At 41.5% G+C, this 21,582-nt stretch overlaps 1 protein-coding gene across 1 annotated transcript; it reads left to right on the forward strand.

The window, feature by feature from the left end:
- Nucleotides 1-2,367: 2,367 nt before the first annotated feature.
- Nucleotides 2,368-20,792, forward strand: NTMT2 (N-terminal Xaa-Pro-Lys N-methyltransferase 2). The gene is made up of 4 exons (XM_019716378.2): nucleotides 2,368-2,630; nucleotides 13,648-13,823; nucleotides 17,185-17,434; nucleotides 18,199-20,792. The coding sequence occupies exons 1-4, from the start codon at nucleotides 2,477-2,479 to the stop codon at nucleotides 18,468-18,470; spliced, it is 852 nt and encodes a 283-aa protein (XP_019571937.2). The 5' UTR covers nucleotides 2,368-2,476; the 3' UTR covers nucleotides 18,471-20,792.
- Nucleotides 20,793-21,582: the final 790 nt, after the last annotated feature.

Genomic DNA, 21,582 nt, shown 5'->3' on the forward strand with positions numbered 1-21,582 from the left:
CCCCAAATATTTAGCTTACCGCACTACTGGTGAGCATGCTTTCTGTAGAGCTGTGGTGCTTCTTTTAGAGTTCTTACTTCTGAGTCTCTGTGCATGCTAATTTATTTTTTAAAGTAGTTTACTTCTCACCTAAGGATCTCTTCTGAGAAGACAAACCAACCAAGATAAATTCAGAGTTTCCACCTTCCCTTGCTATGATCCTATTTCTCTCCTCTACATTCATTGTTTTCCTTTCTCATCTTGAAACTAGATGCCTGTGGTAGACTTGAGATCTATATCAGAACCTCACTCAGTGACTATGAATATGGTCAAGAGTGGTACGAGGTGGAGGCAAATAGAGCATTTCAGCTACGAGAGAAAAATGAGTCACATAAGGAAACAAATGCAATGAGCCAGAAACAGATGCAAGCTACACCGGTATGAGAAATAGCCACACAACCTAATGTGACTCACAGAGATAAACAAAAGCTGACAAAGTCATTTTGTGTAAACCAATCCGTCTTTCATTCCCACTCAGAAATTTCTGTTCTGAGATCTGGAGATCTTAGAACCCTTAATACTCTGTCTCCAAACAAGGAATTAATGTCCACTTTACAGTGAAAGAAAATTCCTGCTGTAAAAACGGAGAAACTTGCCAATACCAATCGCCAAATAAGGAATACTGAGGAGCTGGAGTCAGTGATTGCCAGCCTCCCCTAGGACCCAACATCCTGACCTTTGCTGTATATGAGAGGTTATCAAAACATCTCTGAAATGTTGGGGTTAAGAGCCTGCCTCCTGTTAGATGTATTGACGAAAACAAGTACCAAAGAAGATCTCTTAACTTTCTTCTTTTGTTACTCAGTTTTTCCCAAAGCAACAGAAAATGCTGAAGGATAGATGCAGGCACTCTAAAAGTACATTTCACTGGGATGTCTTTTCTTTTCAACTCTTAAATACATCGAGTGCAAATAATCGCCTCGATATGTGGTGAAATTCCATGATAAGAGACAGTGTTATAGTGAATGTAACCCAAGAACAGCCAGAGAGACATAAAGTATTCTCAAGACCTATAACGTACCATTAACCTTTCCCCAAAGATCACGATGCTAGTAGCTAGCATTTGTTGAATATGTACTGTGTGCCCGGCCCTGACATATCTACATGGAATACCTTTAGTCCCCACGACAGTCATACGAGGTACACATGATTACAATCATCTTCACCTTCCAGAGGGGGCGTGAGGCACACGGTATGGGGCCGACGGAATACTGCATTCCTATGGGTTTTCCTGTTAGGAACATTAAAGGGGTGAAATGGTAGCAACGGTCCTTACAGGAAACAGATGGCATTCACGAATTGAGAATGCTAGCCAGTTTAGTAAAGGGACTATCTACAAAGCTGTGGGTAAGTCAGTCCAGGGAAATGACAAGGAATAATGGATTTCTCCAGGGTTTGCAACAGCCTGGCACATCTCTACCCCAAGGCCTGAAACAGCCAGAGAAAGGAGCAGTTATGAGAACTAGAAGAGGATACTTGTATGGGAAGACCCCAAGACAGGAGCCATGACGCTCCATCCTCAGAAGCTGTCTGTCTATGGCATCTCCACAGGGAAGCCGAAAGGGGAACAGGTAGATGACGCACTCTTCCCCCGGCCCCTGCTGGCACTACCCACTGGCTGAACCCAATTAGAAGCCAGAGGGCATTGAGACAGGTCAGCCTCCACACAGTAATGTGAGGAAAGTAGAGAGTGGACCTGGAGTGGCAATCAGAAGCCACCCATCCAGAAAGCAAATGAGCACTTGGGAGCAAAAGTCACATCCACAACAGGCAGAGAGAAAGGAAGAGGCTTACATGACTAGGTCTTGTTTAGAGCAAGCTAGATGGAATAGTTTGCTGACAGAAGGGTGTTGAACATCAAAACAGGCTTTCATAGAATTGCGTCTCTTGAAGATCCTTAGAAATGGGAAACACATATCCATCTCTACGGAATGATTTGGGCGAAACTGTACTGATGAAAGGGGTGTGAGTCGCTAAGATGACTTTGAAGGGTCCTTGTAACTTGAGGATTCAGTGTTCCAGGAGGAGTAGATGGAAATCAGGGAACAGGATCTCCTGCAAAATATTCACAACTCTTTGAAATGGAAATTAGGCTATTCCAATTTAGGAATCAAATTAAAGCAAATATTCAGGGTGTTAGCAGGCTGTGCTCCTGCCCCTTTGAAGTGGCAGCTAAAGGAGGCATGCTGCAGCCCGGATGAAGCAGGATCTCACTCAGCCTGTTTTCAACTTTACTTAGCACCTGCTGGCTTGGAGTGGTGTCGCCCAAGCAATCGGCCCCTCCCCCCACACCCCATGACAGCCTCTCCTGATATAGATGGACAGGGGACTGGTTTAAAATGACAGTCTCAAGTTCGTGTAGGAAGAGAAGGCTAATTCAAAGAAACAGCCAGGCAAGCTTCCTTTCTCTGTAGGAATAATAATATCCCCCTTCTCCATGGCCCACCTGGGAGCCCACTTGGCCTTTAGATCCCGCTGGCAGAAGACCGACGACGAACTCTGCCGACATAGCATGTCCTTTATCCTTCACAAAGCCATTCGCAATGACTTCTTTCAGAGCTATCTCTACCTGCTGGAAAAAATCCCCCTGGGTAAGTGAGTCAGAGCTACTAGATCAGGAACAAGGAATGACTGAAGGGACTGTGTGAGGTGTGGGACTTCTGGCAGAGCAGAGAGAACAAGAACATGTTTCAGATACGAAGAACCCACGACCCACATAAGCGGGTTTCAGTGTGTCAGTGGCATTCTTTACGGAGGGTGCAAAGATTCAGGGGTGCCTGGCAGGTCAGGTCTCTATTTTGGGACTTCCATGCACCCTCAGCCAGTGATTTGCTTCTCTGGGGGTTGGTTAACTGAGTGTCAGGCTTACACAAACTCCTCTCTTGAGGTTTGAAAAGACATGTTTAATACTTGCAAGAACAGAAAGATGAGCAAATTAGGTAACTCCAAGATGCAAGTATTAAGGCAGTAATATATCAACTAAGAGTTTTTAAAAAAGACTACATAGTAATAGTCTTTACTATTTATCTTTACAAGGTGTCGTTGTAGTTGTTGCAATTGTTGTTGTTGTTGTTGTTGTTGTTGTTGTTGTTGTGTGTGTACATGCTCATACATTCTACACAATCCTTGCTGGCCTTCCCGAGTCAGAATAATAGAGAGTCCAAAAGGGGCAGATTTGGTCTTTGAATATTAAGGGAAAACAAAAAACAAAAAACGGGGCAGTAGCGTATCTCCATTTTAGTTATTTCCTCCAGTTTTCAGGGAATTAGACAATAGGGCAATAAAAAGCTTATCTGGTGTGTCTACACTACTTTTCTTAGCTTCTGTGAAAGTGGTCACTTCAGGGCACTCTTACCAGCACTGAAAGGGAAGTAACTTATGATTAAAGAGTGAAGTATCCCCCTTTGATTTATATGTTCCCCCTGTGAAAGCAGGAACAGTACGTATCGGCCCCAGTTTGTTTTCTCAAGGTTGTCTGAAAGCCCCTTTGTGGCCTGATACAGCCAAGATTTCCAGACGTGAAAGGGGCTCCCTAATTCTTTGCATTGCATTTAAGAAACTATATGCTAGCAGCCTGCCAAAGTCTCTTTTCATAAATCCATTTCTGAAGGGAACTTAATTCTAGACACACAAATACTTTCATCTCATGTATACATATATATATTTCTTATAAGCACTTCTCATTTATGACTTTATTTGATCCTCACAGCCACACACTATGGGATATACAGGATAAGTATCATTATTTTTTTCCCTCCTACCCCCTCATCTTATTTTTTCAAGTGAGGGAAAGAGAATTCAGAGATGACGAGATCTCATCGAGGTACCAAAGACCAGAACTCCTTCTGGTAGATCACACTGCCTGTAAGTAATTATTTTAGGACATAGTATACATCTCATCTTTATCCAAGTGGAAAGATTGGAACAGTCCATTTGGAAGGTGACGATGTTCTGGTTACTTCATACATTGGCAGAATATTGCTTTTTTGGAGACACTCTTTGGGCCACACCTCAATCACAGTAGCTTGGTGGCCTTAGTTGCATTAGACTGGAAAAAGCTATCAATTACAATAACTGCTAAGAAACTCACTAAGGGGCAGGTGACTGCCAAATTTTAAAAATAATTATTAGAGAGAAAAGGACCTCGTCTCTGAAAGTAGTTAAAGATGAATTTAAAAGAACAAAACAATCTTTTCTGAAAATCAGATGAGAATTATTTGGGACAAGTAGACTATAATTTACATTTGGCCTCAATTTTTTTTGTTGTTGCCCAGAATAGTCATTTTGATTTTATCTATTTTTCTCCTTTGTGAATGCGCTAATGGTTTATCAATGATTTCCAACCTTTAAAAAAATTACTATTAAAATACAAACCTTTTGACAAAGTCCTCCATGGAAGCCCAATGTAAAATACAGGAAAAAGTGAAGTTCTTCTGCTTAGGATTGGGGGCAGGGTCCTTTCCTTGCTCTATCTTTTGTGACTCACCAGTGACTCATAGTGCACTTCTGAAGCATCCACAGGGTTCCACAAACAGTTGGAAAACCATTAGTCGATTCTAAACCAAAGATGACTCTCTTTTACATAGTTGGTTTTCCATAAATGGGTACTGCTTATTTTCTCTGACCCTATGATTCACCCCAGACAGTAGTTTCCCCTGAGACTAACAGCTAGCCTCAGCATCTCTTTGATTTTAGCAACTGAGGGCTATATTAGTCAGTATGGACAAGGCTAGCCTGCAATGACAAGTTAACTCTGAAATCTCAATGGCCAAACATATAAAAGTTTATGTTTTACTTTTGCTTCATCATCTCCACATGTATTATGAAGGGATAGGCTATGTTCCACAGAGGCACTCGGGGATCCAGGATGAGAAAGGCTCCACGTTCTAAGCCATAACTAGTTACATGGCAAGGGAAGATTGGAGCTAAAGGCTTGTCTACATGCCCTTAAGTATTTTGTCCCAGAAGGACACACATGACATCTGTTCAGAGATTATTGCCCAGAACTAGTCATATAGCCTTGCCTAATTGCTGAGCAATGAGAGGGGACATAGTTAGTCACCAATAAAATGTTTCTGTCACAGGAGAACAAAAAAGTTGCTTTTTAGAGATAGAAACACCAGGCATTTCTTCTTTTTGAGCAATTTTATTCTATTCAGTGTAAGAGACATTTATGGAACTCTGATTATTATTTGAAGTACTGTTCTGTGTACTGGACGAGATTCAAACGTCAATGGGACAGAGACTCTGTTCTTCAGGATTTTACAATCTGGTAATGGAGGCAATCTACAAATAACTTTAATCCTCAAAAGCTTTAAATCAGTATATCAGCTCTGTGACTACTCAGATTTTTTTGTACCTTTTTCTTCTCATGGGAGAAGCTGAAGTATTTCTAAAGTAGCCAATTCTATGGACTCCTAATGGTGCAGAAAGGAATCAGAACATGTGTCTCACCTGCCACTGTGACATTTATCCAACCGGAAGGCTTCCCCAGACCCTTGATTAACTTGCTTAACTCTTGGTTTATGCCCCCAGAGTTTATAACATATATTAGTGGAATGTTTTTACATATGTCAGCTCCCCTATTGGACTCTAGTTCCTGTGAGACTAGAGACCCATTTGTCCTCCTCTATATGCATATATTTACCATGGTTCCTGGCACATAGAAAGAACTCAATAAACATGTGTTAATCAAATTAAACAGCCCCTTACTAATAATTAATTGCAGGTCACCAAAGTCCTGAGTTCAAATTCTGGCACTGCTGATGATAGAAAAGTCACCTCTGCAAGTTACTAAAGTGTCTGAGCATCATTTTCCTCAAAACTGGGTGGCTGTTAGAAGGATTAAATGCAATTGTATATGTGAAAATAGTCAATGCTCAATAAGTATTAGCTTTTTCTTTTCCTTCCTCAGAGCGAGGCCTCTTTTAAAGACACCATGTAGCCATCCTCCGAACAAGCATTCCCAACTGTATGGGAGTTTTCAGGTTGCAGTGGATATTATACTTTCTCTTTTGGAAATGAAACCCAGGCAGTAGAAGTGCTCCTTTTCTAGCTCCACTGAGGCATTTTAGAGTTGGCTTCCCCTTTTGATGATTTCAAGACTTCATAGAAGTGAAAATAAAGCCCTTCTTTTAAAAGGTTGGGGAACCGCTACTGGAGGGTCTGCATAGAGAGTTTGTTGTTTGGGGTAATTATGGGAAGAACGGTGGCTAACCCACACTCTTTGATTCCTTCTTTCCTTCCTTCCTCCTTCCAACTGCCTGAGTTAGACAGTCAGTCTCACTATGCCGTGACCTTCAGTCATGGGGACACTTGCTGAAATAGTCCCAGCTAGCTTCCGAGATTCATGGCGAAGTGACAACACACGCTAAAAATCGCCAATGGAAGACTTAACTATGTCACTGAGTACAACAGATCTTCAGAAAAAGATGGGAACAAGCCTATTACTGTTCTCAGCATTTTGCATATATTATCTCAGTTGAGCCTCATAACACCCCTATTAGGTGGTACTGCTATTTTCCCCATCTTCTCTCTGAGGAACGGACATACAGCGGAGTTAAGTAACTTGCCAGAGATCACACGGTGGTACGTGGTGGAGCAGGATTAGAACCCGGGCGGTCTAACTCCAAAGTCTGCCTTTTTGAACCTCAAAATCATGCTGCCTCCCAATATAAATGGCAACTTGACTAATGTGGGCAGCAATATTAAGTTTTACCACATTTCTTTAATTTAACAGAAATATAGAATATAGTCTAGGAAAACCGGCCAGCCAGTGAAGGGGTTCATATAACCTTGTTATACCAGCCCAGGTTCAGTTGGTGTCTTACAGTGAATGAATTTTCCAAAGGTGGCTGTTTGTGAATAAATAGGAAGTAGAACAGGACAACAAATTTCATCAAACTTCATCTCCAGTTGGTATACCTGTGCTCCAAGGGGCCTCTATACACACGGCCCAATCAGAGATGCTCACGTAAGTTACCCCTCAATAACTCTTCTAGCGCTAGGCACAGCATATTTCTGAATACCTAGAAGTCACTGATATTTATGAATTATATACTGAACAAGAGTCTATTACTCCTGGACATCACTAAAATCTGAATCCAACTTCACATTTAGAACAAACGTCCCATGTGGTTTAGCAGAAGGAACAAAGGCTTTGCACTTAAATGGGTATGGGTTAGGACCTGGCTATAGCACTTTATTTCTATGTGATAGTGAGTTACTAAATCTTTCTGACTCTCTATTACTCACCTGTAAAATAATGATTATAACCCCAGTTTTGTATCATTGTGGGGATTAACGAGATAATGTGAACAGATGCTATGAAAGTGCCTAGCATAAAGCCTGGCACAAAAGAGGCACCCACCAATCATTGGGAACCCCTTTCATATTTACCCCTTTTTAGAAGAATCAATCTCTGAGGAGGAAATCAACAATGGCCACCCCTTTGCCATCACAACGAAACGCGAGACTTAATAAAAACATTTCCTATAAGACACTTAGAATTTCCAAGTGAAACTCAGCATTCAACTATTGGGATTTTTCAAAGTGACTTCCTCCCACACAAGTCATTGCATAGTGATACATTTTTCAAATGTTTACTGTTACCTTTGCAATGCAAATGCTGAAAGATCGTCTTTCCTTTTTATAGAAATGAAGAACCGGAGAATTTCCCTTCTTAGTTAGCAGACTTTCAGGTACACAGTGTGAGACGGAGGAGATATGCACTTTGGATATAAATAGACATAACATTTAAAGCCCAGTTAAAGCCTAGTGTTGCTCACTAGCTACTCGATCTCGGGCAATTAGTTAATCTCTGAATGCTTTGTTTTCATCTATTGATAATAACATTTATATTACATATTCACTTAGATATAAATGCTAGCACGTGTAGTGCATATATACATGTTTAATCAATTATAGTTACTATTTTTTAAGTTATCTGAATAAGCATAATTAGAAGGACAGATGTTTCATAAACGGTACGAAAAGTGTACCTTATGTGAGCTTATGTCAGCTTTTTCTTATAGCCACTCACTACTCTGTTGAACCCATATATTATTCAAAGTACAAACCACCAGACAATATTCGTTTACTCAGTGAACATTCAAAGGAGGCCTACTATGTGTTAAGCATAATAGTAAGTGCTGAGGAAAGTGCTTACAAAGAAAGTACGATGGAGCCTTATCCTGACGCGTCTGGCTCACACACACCACTTTTGTGGGATGTGGAAATATGATGACAGATGCCACTACAGGATTTTGCAGAGGTGCACAGGAGGCCTGGCAACTGCCGAATCAGCTTCCAATGTTTCTGATGCAAAATCTCCCCATGAAAAATCTGTCTCTAGTATCTCTACCTGACTTCGGGCCTTTTTCAAGTTGACAGTAGGTCAGGTACAACACCCAAGGGGCCTGAGTGGGAAGACACTCAGCCCAGCGGGAAGGGTCTGAACAGTGTGGTGGGGACCTGAGTAGATCCGTGCTGAAGTGGGGAGACTGTATTGTCCCTCGCCCCCCACACACTTTTGGTTACCTCATTGCTGCTGAAGCCTGGAAAGAATTTAGGAAACATTGAACCAGCACACAGTTGACGTGGAAAATGCCTTCTAAAACTTTCAGGGTAGGCAGTGCATTATTTTATAGACAAGAAACACCAGATACCTAAAGCATACAGGGAACAAATAAAACCTAGAAGTCCTCTCTGGCCATTCTGAGGCTTGGTAATGATAACTTTTTAGCATGCTGGCACACCCAGACCTTTGGATTCCACCAGAAACACTAATAAAGTCCCACTTCCCACCCTCCCCTGTTGCTGAAAAAACTGATATGAATTTGTGTGTTTTTTAGATTCCACATATAAGTGAGATCATACAGTATTTGTCTTTGTCTTATTTCTCTTAAGATAATGACCTCAAGGTCCGTTGTGTTATCGAAAATGGTAGGATTTCCTTCTTTTTCATGGCTGAATAATATTCCATTGTACCTAGATACATTTCCCTTCTTCCTCCTTCCCTCCCTCCCTTCTTTCTTTCTTTTTTCCTTCCTTCCTTCCTTCCTTCCTTCCTTCCTTCCTTCCTTCCTTTAATGGCTAAATTGGGAAATGCTGGCCTGCAAATTTCTTTGATGTAAGGTCTTACCCTTCATAAGGTCATCTCCTAATTGGGCTTCCCTCTCACCCCGATAAATGAAAGGCAACTCAATCCAATATTCTGTCTCCAATCAATTCAAACTTACTGTCTAAACCTTGCCTATACATCCTCTGGAGATTCTGACATAAATTTTCAGTTGACAAACAGGTCTCACACCAGGAATAAAGTCTGACATAGCGATATCCAACCATCAGAAAAAAAAAAGAAGAAGAAGATACTCAGCAAACATATACACTTAGCTATTAACAAACTTTTACTTAGAGATTTCACGAGATCTTTATTCTTCTGCAGGGCATATGAACTTTTACTCTGTTTTTCTTCCTGTAACCAGTAAATCATTGGAAGGACTCTGAAAGTTCAGCTCATAATATAGGTCAAGAAATAAGTACCATATGATACAAAGAACTGACAGAGCATCTAGTCTGTGTCATAGACTATCCCAAATTTCACAGAGACATTGCAATCCTATAAGAATAAGCTACGAGATGTAATTCTATAATAAAAACAGCCTGGGCGGATGACTGCTTACCTATCTGCGTCAACTTGCACCACTGCAGGAACCATCAGGAGGGGAAACCTGGGGCTGGCCATGACACCTCATATATCTTCTGAGTGAAATGCTCCTGTCAATTAGGTGAAAATGAGAACTCAAGCCCATAACCATAAAATCTTACCTATTGAGTCTGACCCCTGCTGAGGTTGGCATCCACTTGTGGTCTAAACATTGCTGGCATAATGGGCCATTCCCATTTCCAGATTAAGGGTTTTAATAGACTCCACCAGCGAGTTGACTTAAGCAGGTGATGATGAGTGTGGCTGTTTGGCTGCTTTGCTTGGACCAAGGAGAGCAGTGAGCAGTGGCTTGCCTACGATCCAAGGCAGTATTCCACTCTGGGAAGACTCTACAAACTGTGATTTCCTAGCCTGGTTTTCTGAGACGTACAGAGGAACGGGGAACAGCCCTGTGACTGAGACGGTGCTGCTTGAGTTTTGTCATCCCGGTTGAAGTTTTAAGCATTTCTCAAGCCCTAAGTTGTTTACACGACCCTTTACCAAGCACTAAGGAAGGGAGGATTGGTTTGGTCAGTGGTTCCCAGTGTTTTTGAATGTGAGGACTCTCCTTTGTATGCTGTATTTTCTCAAAGAGTAGCTAATTTGTGTATAAAATGGCAAAAAAGCATCTACCTATTTATTGATGCTTTTAAAAGATTTGCACTTTTAAAATAACAATCTATGCATGATACTTAATATATATGGGAGATATAGTATATACGAGTAGTATTTTTAGTCTCTAGAAAATGAGGTACATGGAAACTGACTCTTGTAGCCCTTGCAGCAAAGCCATGATCATTCAAGGGCCCAAACACTGGTTCCAATGTTTTCACATTGGAAAACACTGATGTAACTCCACAGATGGAACATATTACAATGGAACATTGCAATATAAGTGGTGTTTATTGGATTCTTAACTTTTAGAATAAAAATTGGGGACTATGTAATTATTGTTCAATTCAGAGCCAAGTAGTACACTGGTCCAATGTCACAATTTTTGTGTTACCTGAAGAAAGATGTTCTTAATTAAGGTTAAATAGATTTTCTTTCTTATATTCCTTCTACTCAAAATTATGTCATAGTTTGGTTTGCTTCATATCCTGATCATAACATTTTTGTACTATTGCATGTTTTGCTTGGAGCTTTCCACTGTCTTTTAATTTTGATGGTTGAGATTTAAAATATGTCTTCCTTAGAATATCACTAATGTCCCTTTTTCTTCTTACCTGCTCTATTGCCCAGAATCCAGTTCATCCTACTTCTTGAAGATCTTGCTTTTGAACCCTATGTTTTCTGTTGTAATATAAACTGATTTCTCTTTAGATCTGATAAACATCTATGATTTGGGGATTTTTCCCCCATTGGATTCCTGGGTTAATTTCATCATCTTTTGTCACATATCTTCTCTTGATTCTAACCCTATTGGGCTAGAATACAGCTTCAAGGAACTTTTGAAGAATGAATCCATGGGAGATAAATATTCTCTCATATTTGACCAGGGATTAAATTTCAGCTTCAAAACAATCTTTCTTCAGACTATTAATGGCTCCACTCCATTATTTTCCAGTGTTTCTGATGAGATCTGTTACAAGCCTGATTCTAGCCCTTTGAACATAGGGTTGTCAGATAAAACATAAGGTAAATTTGAGTTTAAGATAATAAATAAATAAGTGTTTAGTACAAGTATGTCCCATGCAATGTGCAATATTTTGAACATATTCATACTAATATACTATTCATTTTTTTATCTGAAATTCAAGACAAATTGTGTGTCCTCTATTTGCTAAATCTGACAACCCTACTATAAGGTCAACCACTTATTTTCCTATAAATAACTTTAGAATCTTCTCATTACTCTTCGTGTTTTGAAATTTCCTAAGGATATGTATAAGTGTGGTTTTTATTTAATTCTTATTATTTTTAATCTATGCTGCCTAGTACTTGTGGGACTTTACAATCTCTTTCAGCTCTGGGAAATTTTCTTCTACTATTTCTTTAATAATTTTCCTCCTCCATTTTCTCTGTTTTTTGAGAATCCTAGTCAGCTGATATTGGGCCTCCTGAAATAAATCTTTATAGCTCTAATCCTTTTACTTCTGTTTTCCATATATTTCTTTTTGTTTATGTCCTGATAAGTTTACTCAATATTATTTTCCAAAGTTTCCAGTAATCAAAGCTTTAATTTCTAAGAATTCTTTGTTATTCATTGAATTGTCATTTTCTTGGCATCTTATGTTTGATTTATGGATGTACCAGTTCTCATGTCTCTCCAAGGATGTATGAGGTTTTTGTTTAGTTTGGTTTAAATTCTGATTTGTTTCTTGAATTATTTCTATTTCCTTTGGGTTCATTTCTGGTTGTTCATCTCTGTCTTTCTCTTTCAGGCTGCCATTTTTCCTCCATGGGTTTGGAAATCATTGTTTATCCATAGTTAGGAATGACAGGGTTAGTGATTCTAGGTAATGAAGATGGTTTCCTTTGTTACATACTTTTCCTCTAGATAGAAAGAATGGTAAACTCTACATCTCCAGGTAGATCTTACCTGACTTTGATGAGTGTGAGCAGGTGAGGTCCCTGGAGTCCTTTATATGCCAAAATGAGTAGTGTTCTAGGATCTCAACACTAATTGGTCCAGTTGTCCTTAAGCAATTTATTTAATGTTTTTTATGGAAGATACATCTCTCCACCACCACTCCCCTTCCACCCCATTACAGCTGTGCTACCTGTTGCTTTTGAGAGGGTGCATTTTTCCCTCTCAGTGGTTGGTCTGTAGACAGATTTTTTATTAATTCTTACTTCCTTTTGCAACTATCCTGGGCTGCAAATTCTTTAGCTTTTTCCTATCTGCTCTTTGTCTTCCAGAAATTTGTTGAAATCATGAGTCCATCACTGGCCCCCTCTCATTTTATTTACTGAATGGGTTTATTAAAACAATTCTTGGGGAGTATTTGATAGGAGGGGAGACAAATGCATGTATCCAGCCTACAGTCTTGAACCAGAAGTTCCTCTCTTTCATCCACACTCTATCATATCTTCCTGAATGGGCTCATGAAAATATTTTGCAACTGCAAGAGTGCATTTTGGTTTACAAAACACCCTTAAATGCACACTCATTTACCCTTCAGAAGTTGGCACACATTTTTCTAAAAAATAAATGTCTTAAAATAAAACCTCATATGGTTTCTGAAATAATGAAATGACATAGTACATCAATATATAACACGCCTAGCCTACTACCTGGACCAAAAGAGTGGCTCAGTAAATATTACATCTTTTTCATTATTTTATTTTCAGAAGATAGAGCTCAAGTACTTTTCCTGTAATATTGGTACAAAGAGATATTTGGGTAAGAGATGCTTGAAAAAGAGATGAAAGAATAGCTACCCCTAAACTACCTTGTGATTAGAAGTAAGGATTAATGATTAGATTCTCATAAAACATTTGGAGCTCAGAGATAAAACTCACTGTAAAACTTGTGACATTCTTTATTCTACTGTAGCAAACTATACTATTAAACTTATAAAATAAGTATTAGGTTGATACAAAAGTAATTGCGGTTTTTGCAATTATTTTTAACCTTTCAAACCGCAATTACTTTTGCACCAACCTAATAATAAGCTATGGTTTTATGAAACCATAGGGTATTAACTCATGAAAAAGGCCACATGGTTGTGATTTACACAGGCGATACCTGAAGATCAGAGGGGTGAAGAAGTTTTCCCAAGTTTACACAGCAAGTAAGTCACTGAGCCAGAACGCAGACCCAGATGTCTGACTTCAAACCAGTGCCTTTTCCTCCATGGTACAAATTTGCAGGCTTCTCGGGGGAAATCAATGTGTGATAAGATGGAATTTGTTCTGTCACCTGATATTAACAAATATTAATAATATTTCATTTGCAGTGAAATTGTATGCTTTAACGAGTCAAGTCATCAATGGGGAGATGCAGTTCTATGCCAGAGCTAAACTTTTCTACCAAGAAGTACCAGCTACAGAAGAGGGTATGATGGGAAATTTCATTGAACTGTCCAACCCTGATATCCAGGCTTCTCAGGAATTTCTCAGGAAATTTGTTGGGGTGAGTTATCCAACTGCAGCTTGATGCGGAGGCAAAGTTCTTGCAAACATTGAGCTCACATGCTTCTGTGTTGTTATAAGTCATATTAAAGCCATATGGTCCAGCCAAGAGTTTAGCCTGCAAGCCTGCTTTAAGATGTTCAGAAAGGATGGGTCACATCAAACCATTGGTTGATCCCACTTGGCATTCCACCCTTCTCGCACCATCTAATCGCTCATGCCTCAGGGGAAGGTGAACTAGTCGTGCTAATATCCAATTTGGGGGTTAAGAAGACATCTCTTTAAGGGTCTCATAGATAAACAGTCAACAGCCAGATGACTGATGGGCAATCATGCCACTTGGAATCTTGGGGTGATTTACTGACTCCCTCTAAGAAAAATTTGATGTAGTAAGGAAATGCACGTTTATGTTAGGTTCAAAAATGATACCTACAGTAGAATATTTTTACATTATTCTATACATTGTTCAGATATTGCCTTGAAAGAATGTGACCCCCTTGTAGTCCCAGCGCTGGGTGAAACCCCACTTTCTCACCTCCAGGTCCTATGGGGACAGTATAGTGTATGGGCCCAAATCTTGGGCTCGAGAGTCATTATGGGTTTTTTACTTACTATATAAGCATCTTTGGGCTTGTTACTTAAATGCTCTCTGTCTCAGTTTTCTTACCTCTGACTAGGGAATAACCACAGAAACTGACTCATTGGATAATATGAAGGTCAAATGAGATCATCTGTGTCAAGTTCTTGCTTTCGTGCACATAATGATTACTCAATACATTTAATCTATTGCCGGTACTAATAAGAACAGGCTTTTATGAAATGCATTGTCGATATTTTCAGGAGCTTCATTTAGGTCTTAGAATAGACTTAACCCACCTAATAAGGCTGCTGTCGGTCCTACTGAAAACATAGTGTGCTAACTGGCAAACAGGTTTGGGTCGAATGCATTCGGAAGTTATCTGTTTGGAATTTGGAGCCCATTTTATTCTGATACAGGAACATTATAAATATGATAAATATTTGGGGTTAGGCTGTCAGCCTATTTAGAAGCATAATATTAAGAATATCCGCAGTGTTGAGGTGAGGTTCACTTCCCATCCACCCTCCCGGGAGCTCCGAGGGCCTGAGCAGAGACGATAGGATCAGGATGGAACACCCCTGGGGCCGAAGTGTCTGGACATCAGCTGCAGCCAGGACTGTGGGACAGTGGCCATGGCCTTTCAGAGGTCAGGGTAACCAGGAGCATTTCCAAATCAGTGTGGTTGACTGATTTCACTGAGTGCTTTTCTGAGATGGTCAGTCGCTCTGCTGAACCCTTTAGAAGCACGTCTTGTTTACTCTTCACAACAATTCTAGGAGGTAAGCAATATTATTATCATCCCTGTTTTTACACTTGTGGAAACTGAGGCTTGGAGAGGTTAAACACATTATCCAGGTTACGCAGCTGGTAGGAGACAGAGCTGGAACTTAAGCTCAGTCGGGTCTGTCTGACACCAAACTCCCTGCTCATAACCATGACATATTTTTTCCATTTGGTTCATGAAGCAGAAAAATCCTGCTTCTTTTTTTGTGTGTGTGGACTGCAGACCTCAATTCTCCTCCAGTCTGGCCGAGAGCAATGCCTCCTGCTTGCCTGGTGGGGAGGCTGCCTTTGATCCCAGTGCATTTCAGAAGCTTAGTGAGTAATCCAGCTGTCTTGTCACTCCGTGTGGAGTATCAGGCTGACCACAGGGATGCTGGTCAGACAGAGTCCGTGTCCATACACCCACACGCCCACAGGCCTGGGGAAGGAAACAGCCTTGTGCTTGCATATTCATGTTGGGAAAGAGCAGCATGTGCTTCTCAAAAAATATGAGGAGTCCTTCTTAGAAGACGAGACGCATTGAGAAGCTGTGACCTCTAAGTACAAACACGGTCTCTTTTTAAGAAATAATATTTTGGTACTTTGACCTTAATAATCTTCTAAATGAGTAGCCAGGTCAAGATACAAGGGGGGAGGGAGTATGAGGATCTCACATGATTTATCCTGGTGTCAACTGGGAAAAGGCAGATTGTTTAATTTAAAGCTTGGCTTTCCTTCCAACACTTAACAACATGGGATAGTGGGAAAGGGTTTTTAAATGTGTTTACTTTAGCAAATGAGTGATACCAAGATGATGTCCAGGGCATAGCTAATAACTTTCCTCAATTTTAACTTTCGGGGCAGGATGGGGTCGGGTGGGGGGCAGTGGCAATTTATGAAAAAGTGATCAGTATTTGATGGTATTTCCCTTTTGGTATTTCTCAGAGATTGCACACTGAAAACTCTGGGTCTAACTTGTTATACTTTGTGGGTTTTATACAGTGGCCTTCAGCCTTTCGTTTTAGTTTTAAATTCCACTGGATAAACTTGAAATAATGTTCTTCAAAGCAAAATATACATAGGCAGAATCAAAACTAAAATGAATTTCCTAAGAGTATTTTACTATTTTATGTGACTCTGTATGTATAAGGATAGCACAGTAAATGAAAATGAAAGTATTGAAACATCTTGTGTTGAAATCACACATCATCATCGTATGTAGTTGTGGTGACATTCCTGAAAGGGTACCGACTACTCAGTACAATCACAGTTCCGGGCCTGCCAGGTGTCCAAGAGGCAGAGATGCTGTCCCCGAGAGGGGTCCTTCAATATCCCTTCTCAGAGGAGCTGCGTGAGGATGAGCGAGGGGGAAAGAAACTAGTTGCCAGGATGTGGGAGGCAGTGGCAACCACGTGTAGGGACACAGAGTAGAGAACTAGGCAACAGAGGTGAGAGGCTAGAGGCTCCCAGGATTGGAGTGCAAGGCACCTTTTTGTACCAGTTTAAAAAAAGTAAAATTTCAATCATACCAATATGAACGGAAATGTGTTCCCTGAGTGAATTTAAAAATTTTTTAAACTCATCAATGCTCTCATTGCTTTGCATATATATATGGCAATAAGCTACAGCATGGGTCCATTTAGCAGATTGACTCAAATTTATAGTTAACGAAGTTCTATTTCCACAGGGCTTTCAATGGCCCATTTCTTAGAGAAAATTACCAAGTTTTTAAACTTAAGACATTATTTTCTAAAATCCCATTTTGAAATTCTTTTAAAGACCTATATTTAGGAAAAATAAAGCAAAAAGAAGAAAGGTTTGGAAGTGTTTTGAAAAAGCAACTGAAGGCTCTATAACCTGATTGTGGTAGCACATGCCTTGTATCCGTTTGCTTAACATTCCTTGACTGATACTCTTAAAATCGTGCGTCTTATTATACGAAACTCACCTAAACACAGTTGATGTGAAGAGGTAGCTGGAGTGTCCAGGGCTCAGGGAGGCTGTCTGTGCCTTCGTGCAGGGGCCCGGGAGAGCTGGGACAGACTGCGCCCTGGACTGCGGCTCTGGGATTGGAAGGGTCAGCAAGCACGTCTTGTTGCCGGTTTTCAACAGCGTGGAACTGGTGGACATGATGGAATCGTTCCTCCTGGAAGCCCAGAACTACCTGCAGGGCAAAAGGGACAAGGTAGAGAGTTACCACTGCTACAGCCTGCAGGAATTCACACCCCCTCTGGGGAGATACGATGTCATCTGGATTCAGTGGGTGTCCGGTTAGTCCTGCACGGCGTTGCGTCTGCCCTCCTCCCCTTCCCAGAAAGAGAAGACAACACCTGGGGCTCACTGGAGGGTTTGCAGAGAGGGAGCAAGGATGTGAAGGGAGATCTAGCTATGCTTGTGCCTAGAGCAGTTAGCTAGCTTTGGGGACTACGGGAACTCCTAAAAAGCTCTGGTCCTTTAGATTCTTCCCCTAACCTCTTCTGTGTAAGCCTGACAATTCCCATCCTTGGGGACAGATTGCCTTTGGACCAACCTAAATCCTGGAAGAAACCTAAATACTTGAAAAACTTTAAGATGTAGGGCCAAAAAAAGTTTATCCCCATTTGTTGGCAAAACTAGACTTTCTTAGATTTAAATCCCCAGGAAATGAGGCAATAGTGAATTAGATTTGGGTCTGAGAGTGTGTGTGTGTGTGTGTGTGTGTGTGTGTGTGTGTGTGTGTGTGACACAGAGCAGTGATGATAGAGTTGGTTTGTCCGGGGGACATGCAGGGGACCCATAGATGGGCAATAGTTTGTCTCACGTCTGTGAAGTAGATAGACCAGGTAGTATATAACATCTATTTTTAGACAGGGCACTGTACCCCCTCAAAGAGGATCACTTCCTCTTATCTAAATTCCCAAAGCCTCCTGCACAAAAACAACCTGGCTGTCAAATAATTCATGACTGAGTGAACAGATCCTGATTCTTTCCCACTCACCTTCTTTCCCACCCACCGTTTCGTCCTGTTTCCCCATCTCCTCGGCCTCATCTGTAGGGTACCTAACTGATAAGGACCTTCTTGCATTTCTTTCCCGGTGTCGAGACGGCCTGAAAGAACACGGTGTCATCATACTGAAGGACAATGTAGCTCGGGAGGGCTGCACCCTAGATCTCTCTGACAGCTGTGTGACTCGGGACATGGATATCCTGCAGAGCCTCATTCAGAAGAGCGGGCTGGCGATGCTGGGCCAGGAGAGGCAGGATGGCTTCCCAGAGCAGTGCATCCCAGTGTGGATGTTCGCGCTGCACAGTGACGGACGCTCCTGACCAGCGGTGGGCGTGCACGGCGGGACAGCACGGCGGTGCTTGCAGACAGAGGTGCTCTCCTCTGAGACGCACCTGGTAATTCGTGGAGGATGGAGAGGAGGGATGCAATGCATGTCTGGAAATGACTGATGAAGTCGTATGGACGAGTCTGCACTAATTCCATAAGTACATGCACACTGAACTTTTTGAAAGATAAATGGAGTGAAACATCAGAAGAAATGCTTGTAGGCACCTAAAGTGTCCGAGTGTAATCAGAAACAGAAAAGGGAGCAATGTCCACAAATTCTGAAGATTTGCATATAGAGTACAGAGTGCGGTCTGGACCCCTTTTCTCTGCCCTCATGCTAGATACATTATACTTCCTTCCTCATTGGGATTACTATTTCTCTTAGACAAAAATCTCCCCCTAATCAAGTAGGCACCAGTCATAATAACCTTATGAAAACAAGCCCATTACTTAATTTTGTCATTAGCCTTTCTCTTGACAGAAAAAGTATATGGTTTCATGTTCTATTTTGGGTCAGTTTCACCACACAATGGTGATGTCATATGGATGTAATTTGATAACAGAAGTCTGCGTTTCAGTGATGTACCCTTGAAATTTCAGCTGTGAACATATAAGCAAATGTCACTGATAATCTAATTTCAGCCACTGGCTCCCAACGCTGCGTACTTCATTGCAACCGCTCCCGTTTCCTTGATTGATACGAAGGTACATTTGAAAGAGAAGAGAAATTATAAACCTGAAAACTGAACTAACTGGATTAATTTAAGGCATTGATTTAATTAAATATAATCTAGAATCTTTCACGACCAAATGTAATTTAATTTTTATTAGCATAACACAACAGAATGGGAGGTAGAATCCTTAGCACATAAGCCAGAGAACAGAACTAAACCAATTGGTGAACCATTCATTACCAAATGGACTGAGTGTGGTAAAAAAAGGGCATTTGAGTGTTAATTCTCTGTGTCTTGGAGCAAGTTAGCTGAATCTTCTTTTTAGGCCTATCCCAGGAATTTTCTTTTTCTTCTACAACAGCACCCTAATTCTCTTCCGTCTTGACTTTCTGCTTTGCCAACGTTCAGCTACTGATTGACACAATTATCAACTTTCTCTGCTCCCGGATTCCTGAGCACATGGAGGGAATAACACAATTGTCCTACGGAGCTGGGTAGGTGACTTTTAACTAGGCTGAGTCTTTGAGGTTGATCAGCAGTCCTTTTTCTCTTGCTAGGCCAAGTCACTTTCCATTCTCCGTAGAAATTTTCCAGATCTTTATTGCCCCACACAATTTCCCAACTTTAAATCTATCCTTAATTTGAGAAAGTAGAAGTTGGGGAGTAAATTGTATCAACATCCCCCCTTTACACTGTTATTAACAAGTGCAAGATAAAGGGAAGAATAACTGGAGAGGAGAGACCATTGGAGCTGATCGTGCTGCCTAATAGGTCACGTTAAGGTTTGGGCATATTATTCAAAGAATGAGGGTGCAAGTAAGGGACAGGTTTTTCTAGTGTTGAGAGTAGAGTCCTAATACTGTAGAAGGAAGCCGTGTAGAGTGAGACCTACCCCAGCCATTTTTGATCTAATTCAGTAACCCAAACACACGGCTGATGTTAGCAGCACATCTGTGTTGTGGCGTAAATAACAGTCTACATTAGTTCCCATGTTCTGTTCAGAGGCCAACTGCCCAGAATCATTTGGGAAACTTTTACAGATGAGACACTCACAGGCTCTGTCCCCATGCTAGTCTACTTCTGTGAAGCGCGCTCAGATAATTGTATTTTTCGTAAGGTCTCAAAGTGGCTCTGACCATCAGTTTTGTTTGAGGACCCTGATGGGGGAAGGGGCATGGAGCTGGGCTCTTCAGGGCCACAGGAAGATGAGGTGGGGCGGGCAAGAGTGGGGCCCCGGTTCTGAGAAATGGCCCAATGGTGAAACCCATTCTCCACACTGATGCCAGGCTTTCTAAAGTATAAATCCAACGACGCCACATATAAACGTTCAGTGCCCCCCTATCACCCACCAGATAACTTCCCACTCCTTAGAGTAACAATGAAGCCTTTTGGGATTTAGCCCCGATGTCCCTCTCTAGCCTTGGTTTTCCCACGCCCCCTGCGGCTATGCTTAACTACTGGTACTTTCCTGAAGGAGCCAGTGTGTGGCTCACGGCATTTACTTACGTTCCGTCCTTAGACTAGAACCACTCTCGTTCTTTCTGGTCTGGCCCAGACTGCTTAGATGTTGCTGAGCTGGGAACGCTTCCTTCCCCCACCTGCAGGTGCTGGCTCAGGTGCAGCCACTATGCACTATCCTGCTACCCTCTGCTAAACTGCGCTCAGCACTTACACGGCACAGTAATCGCCCGCTTACTTGCATTTTCCTGTGTTCCGTTCTGAGCTCCTTCATGGGCACTCACAGTTAGAGTGTTTGGTGGGCCCTCCTGCACTGCAGGAACTCAAACCTTGGTCGAAAGTATAAGAGGCAATGTTATGAGTAGTAGAAAGACTCACGAGGCAGTCTAAGTTTCTGAAGGCATCAGACAGGAATCAGAGCAAAGCAGCAGGAAAAACCAAGGACTTCTGAGGTTCCATGAGCATTGGGATGTGAGAGACGGGTCAAAACAGTGATCAAACGGTGCAAGCTGGCCAGAACCAGGAAATGCGCAGAAATAAGAAGGTGGAAAGCCCAGGGATTAGACAAGCATCTAAGAGGAGATGGGAGCAAGAAAACTAGGTCCTGCGTAGGAAGGACATTTCTCTCTCTCTCTCTCTCTCTCTTCCACTAACCCAAGGATATGGCCAACCCAAAGGCCCTAGTTTCATTATGTGAGTAGGTGGACCTCATAAGAGAGATATGTTGGAATTGTGAGTAGGTCAGAACAAAGCAACCCCTAGTCCTCACCTGTTCCCTGCTAAGCAACAAGTCCAAAGAGCCGACCAGTTTGTAGATAAAGTTAGCCCTCCTGCGAATGTTGACTAGAAGTAGAAGGCGCTCACCTGTACTGCAGAGATAACTTAATTGCAAACATGCCTGCAATTCTCGATGAACTTTGGAGGACCCCTTGGCTTCCACAGTGATTCATGAATGGGTACAATCTTCACCTCC

The sequence above is a fragment of the Rhinolophus sinicus genome, linkage group LG17 (assembly GCF_036562045.2).
Source record: "Rhinolophus sinicus isolate RSC01 linkage group LG17, ASM3656204v1, whole genome shotgun sequence".
Classification (NCBI taxonomy): domain Eukaryota; kingdom Metazoa; phylum Chordata; class Mammalia; order Chiroptera; family Rhinolophidae; genus Rhinolophus; species Rhinolophus sinicus.

Excerpts from the sequence above, each read along its gene's own strand:
- NTMT2 (XM_019716378.2), top strand. The coding sequence starts at position 2,477 with ATGGCCCACCTGGGAGCCCACTTGGCCTTTAGATCCCGCTGGCAGAAG. Across the intron at positions 2,631-13,647 it reads GCTGGAAAAAATCCCCCTGG|TGAAATTGTATGCTTTAACG; the intron begins GTAAGTGAGTCA and ends TTTCATTTGCAG. Across the intron at positions 13,824-17,184 it reads TTCTCAGGAAATTTGTTGGG|GGGCCCGGGAGAGCTGGGAC; the intron begins GTGAGTTATCCA and ends GCCTTCGTGCAG.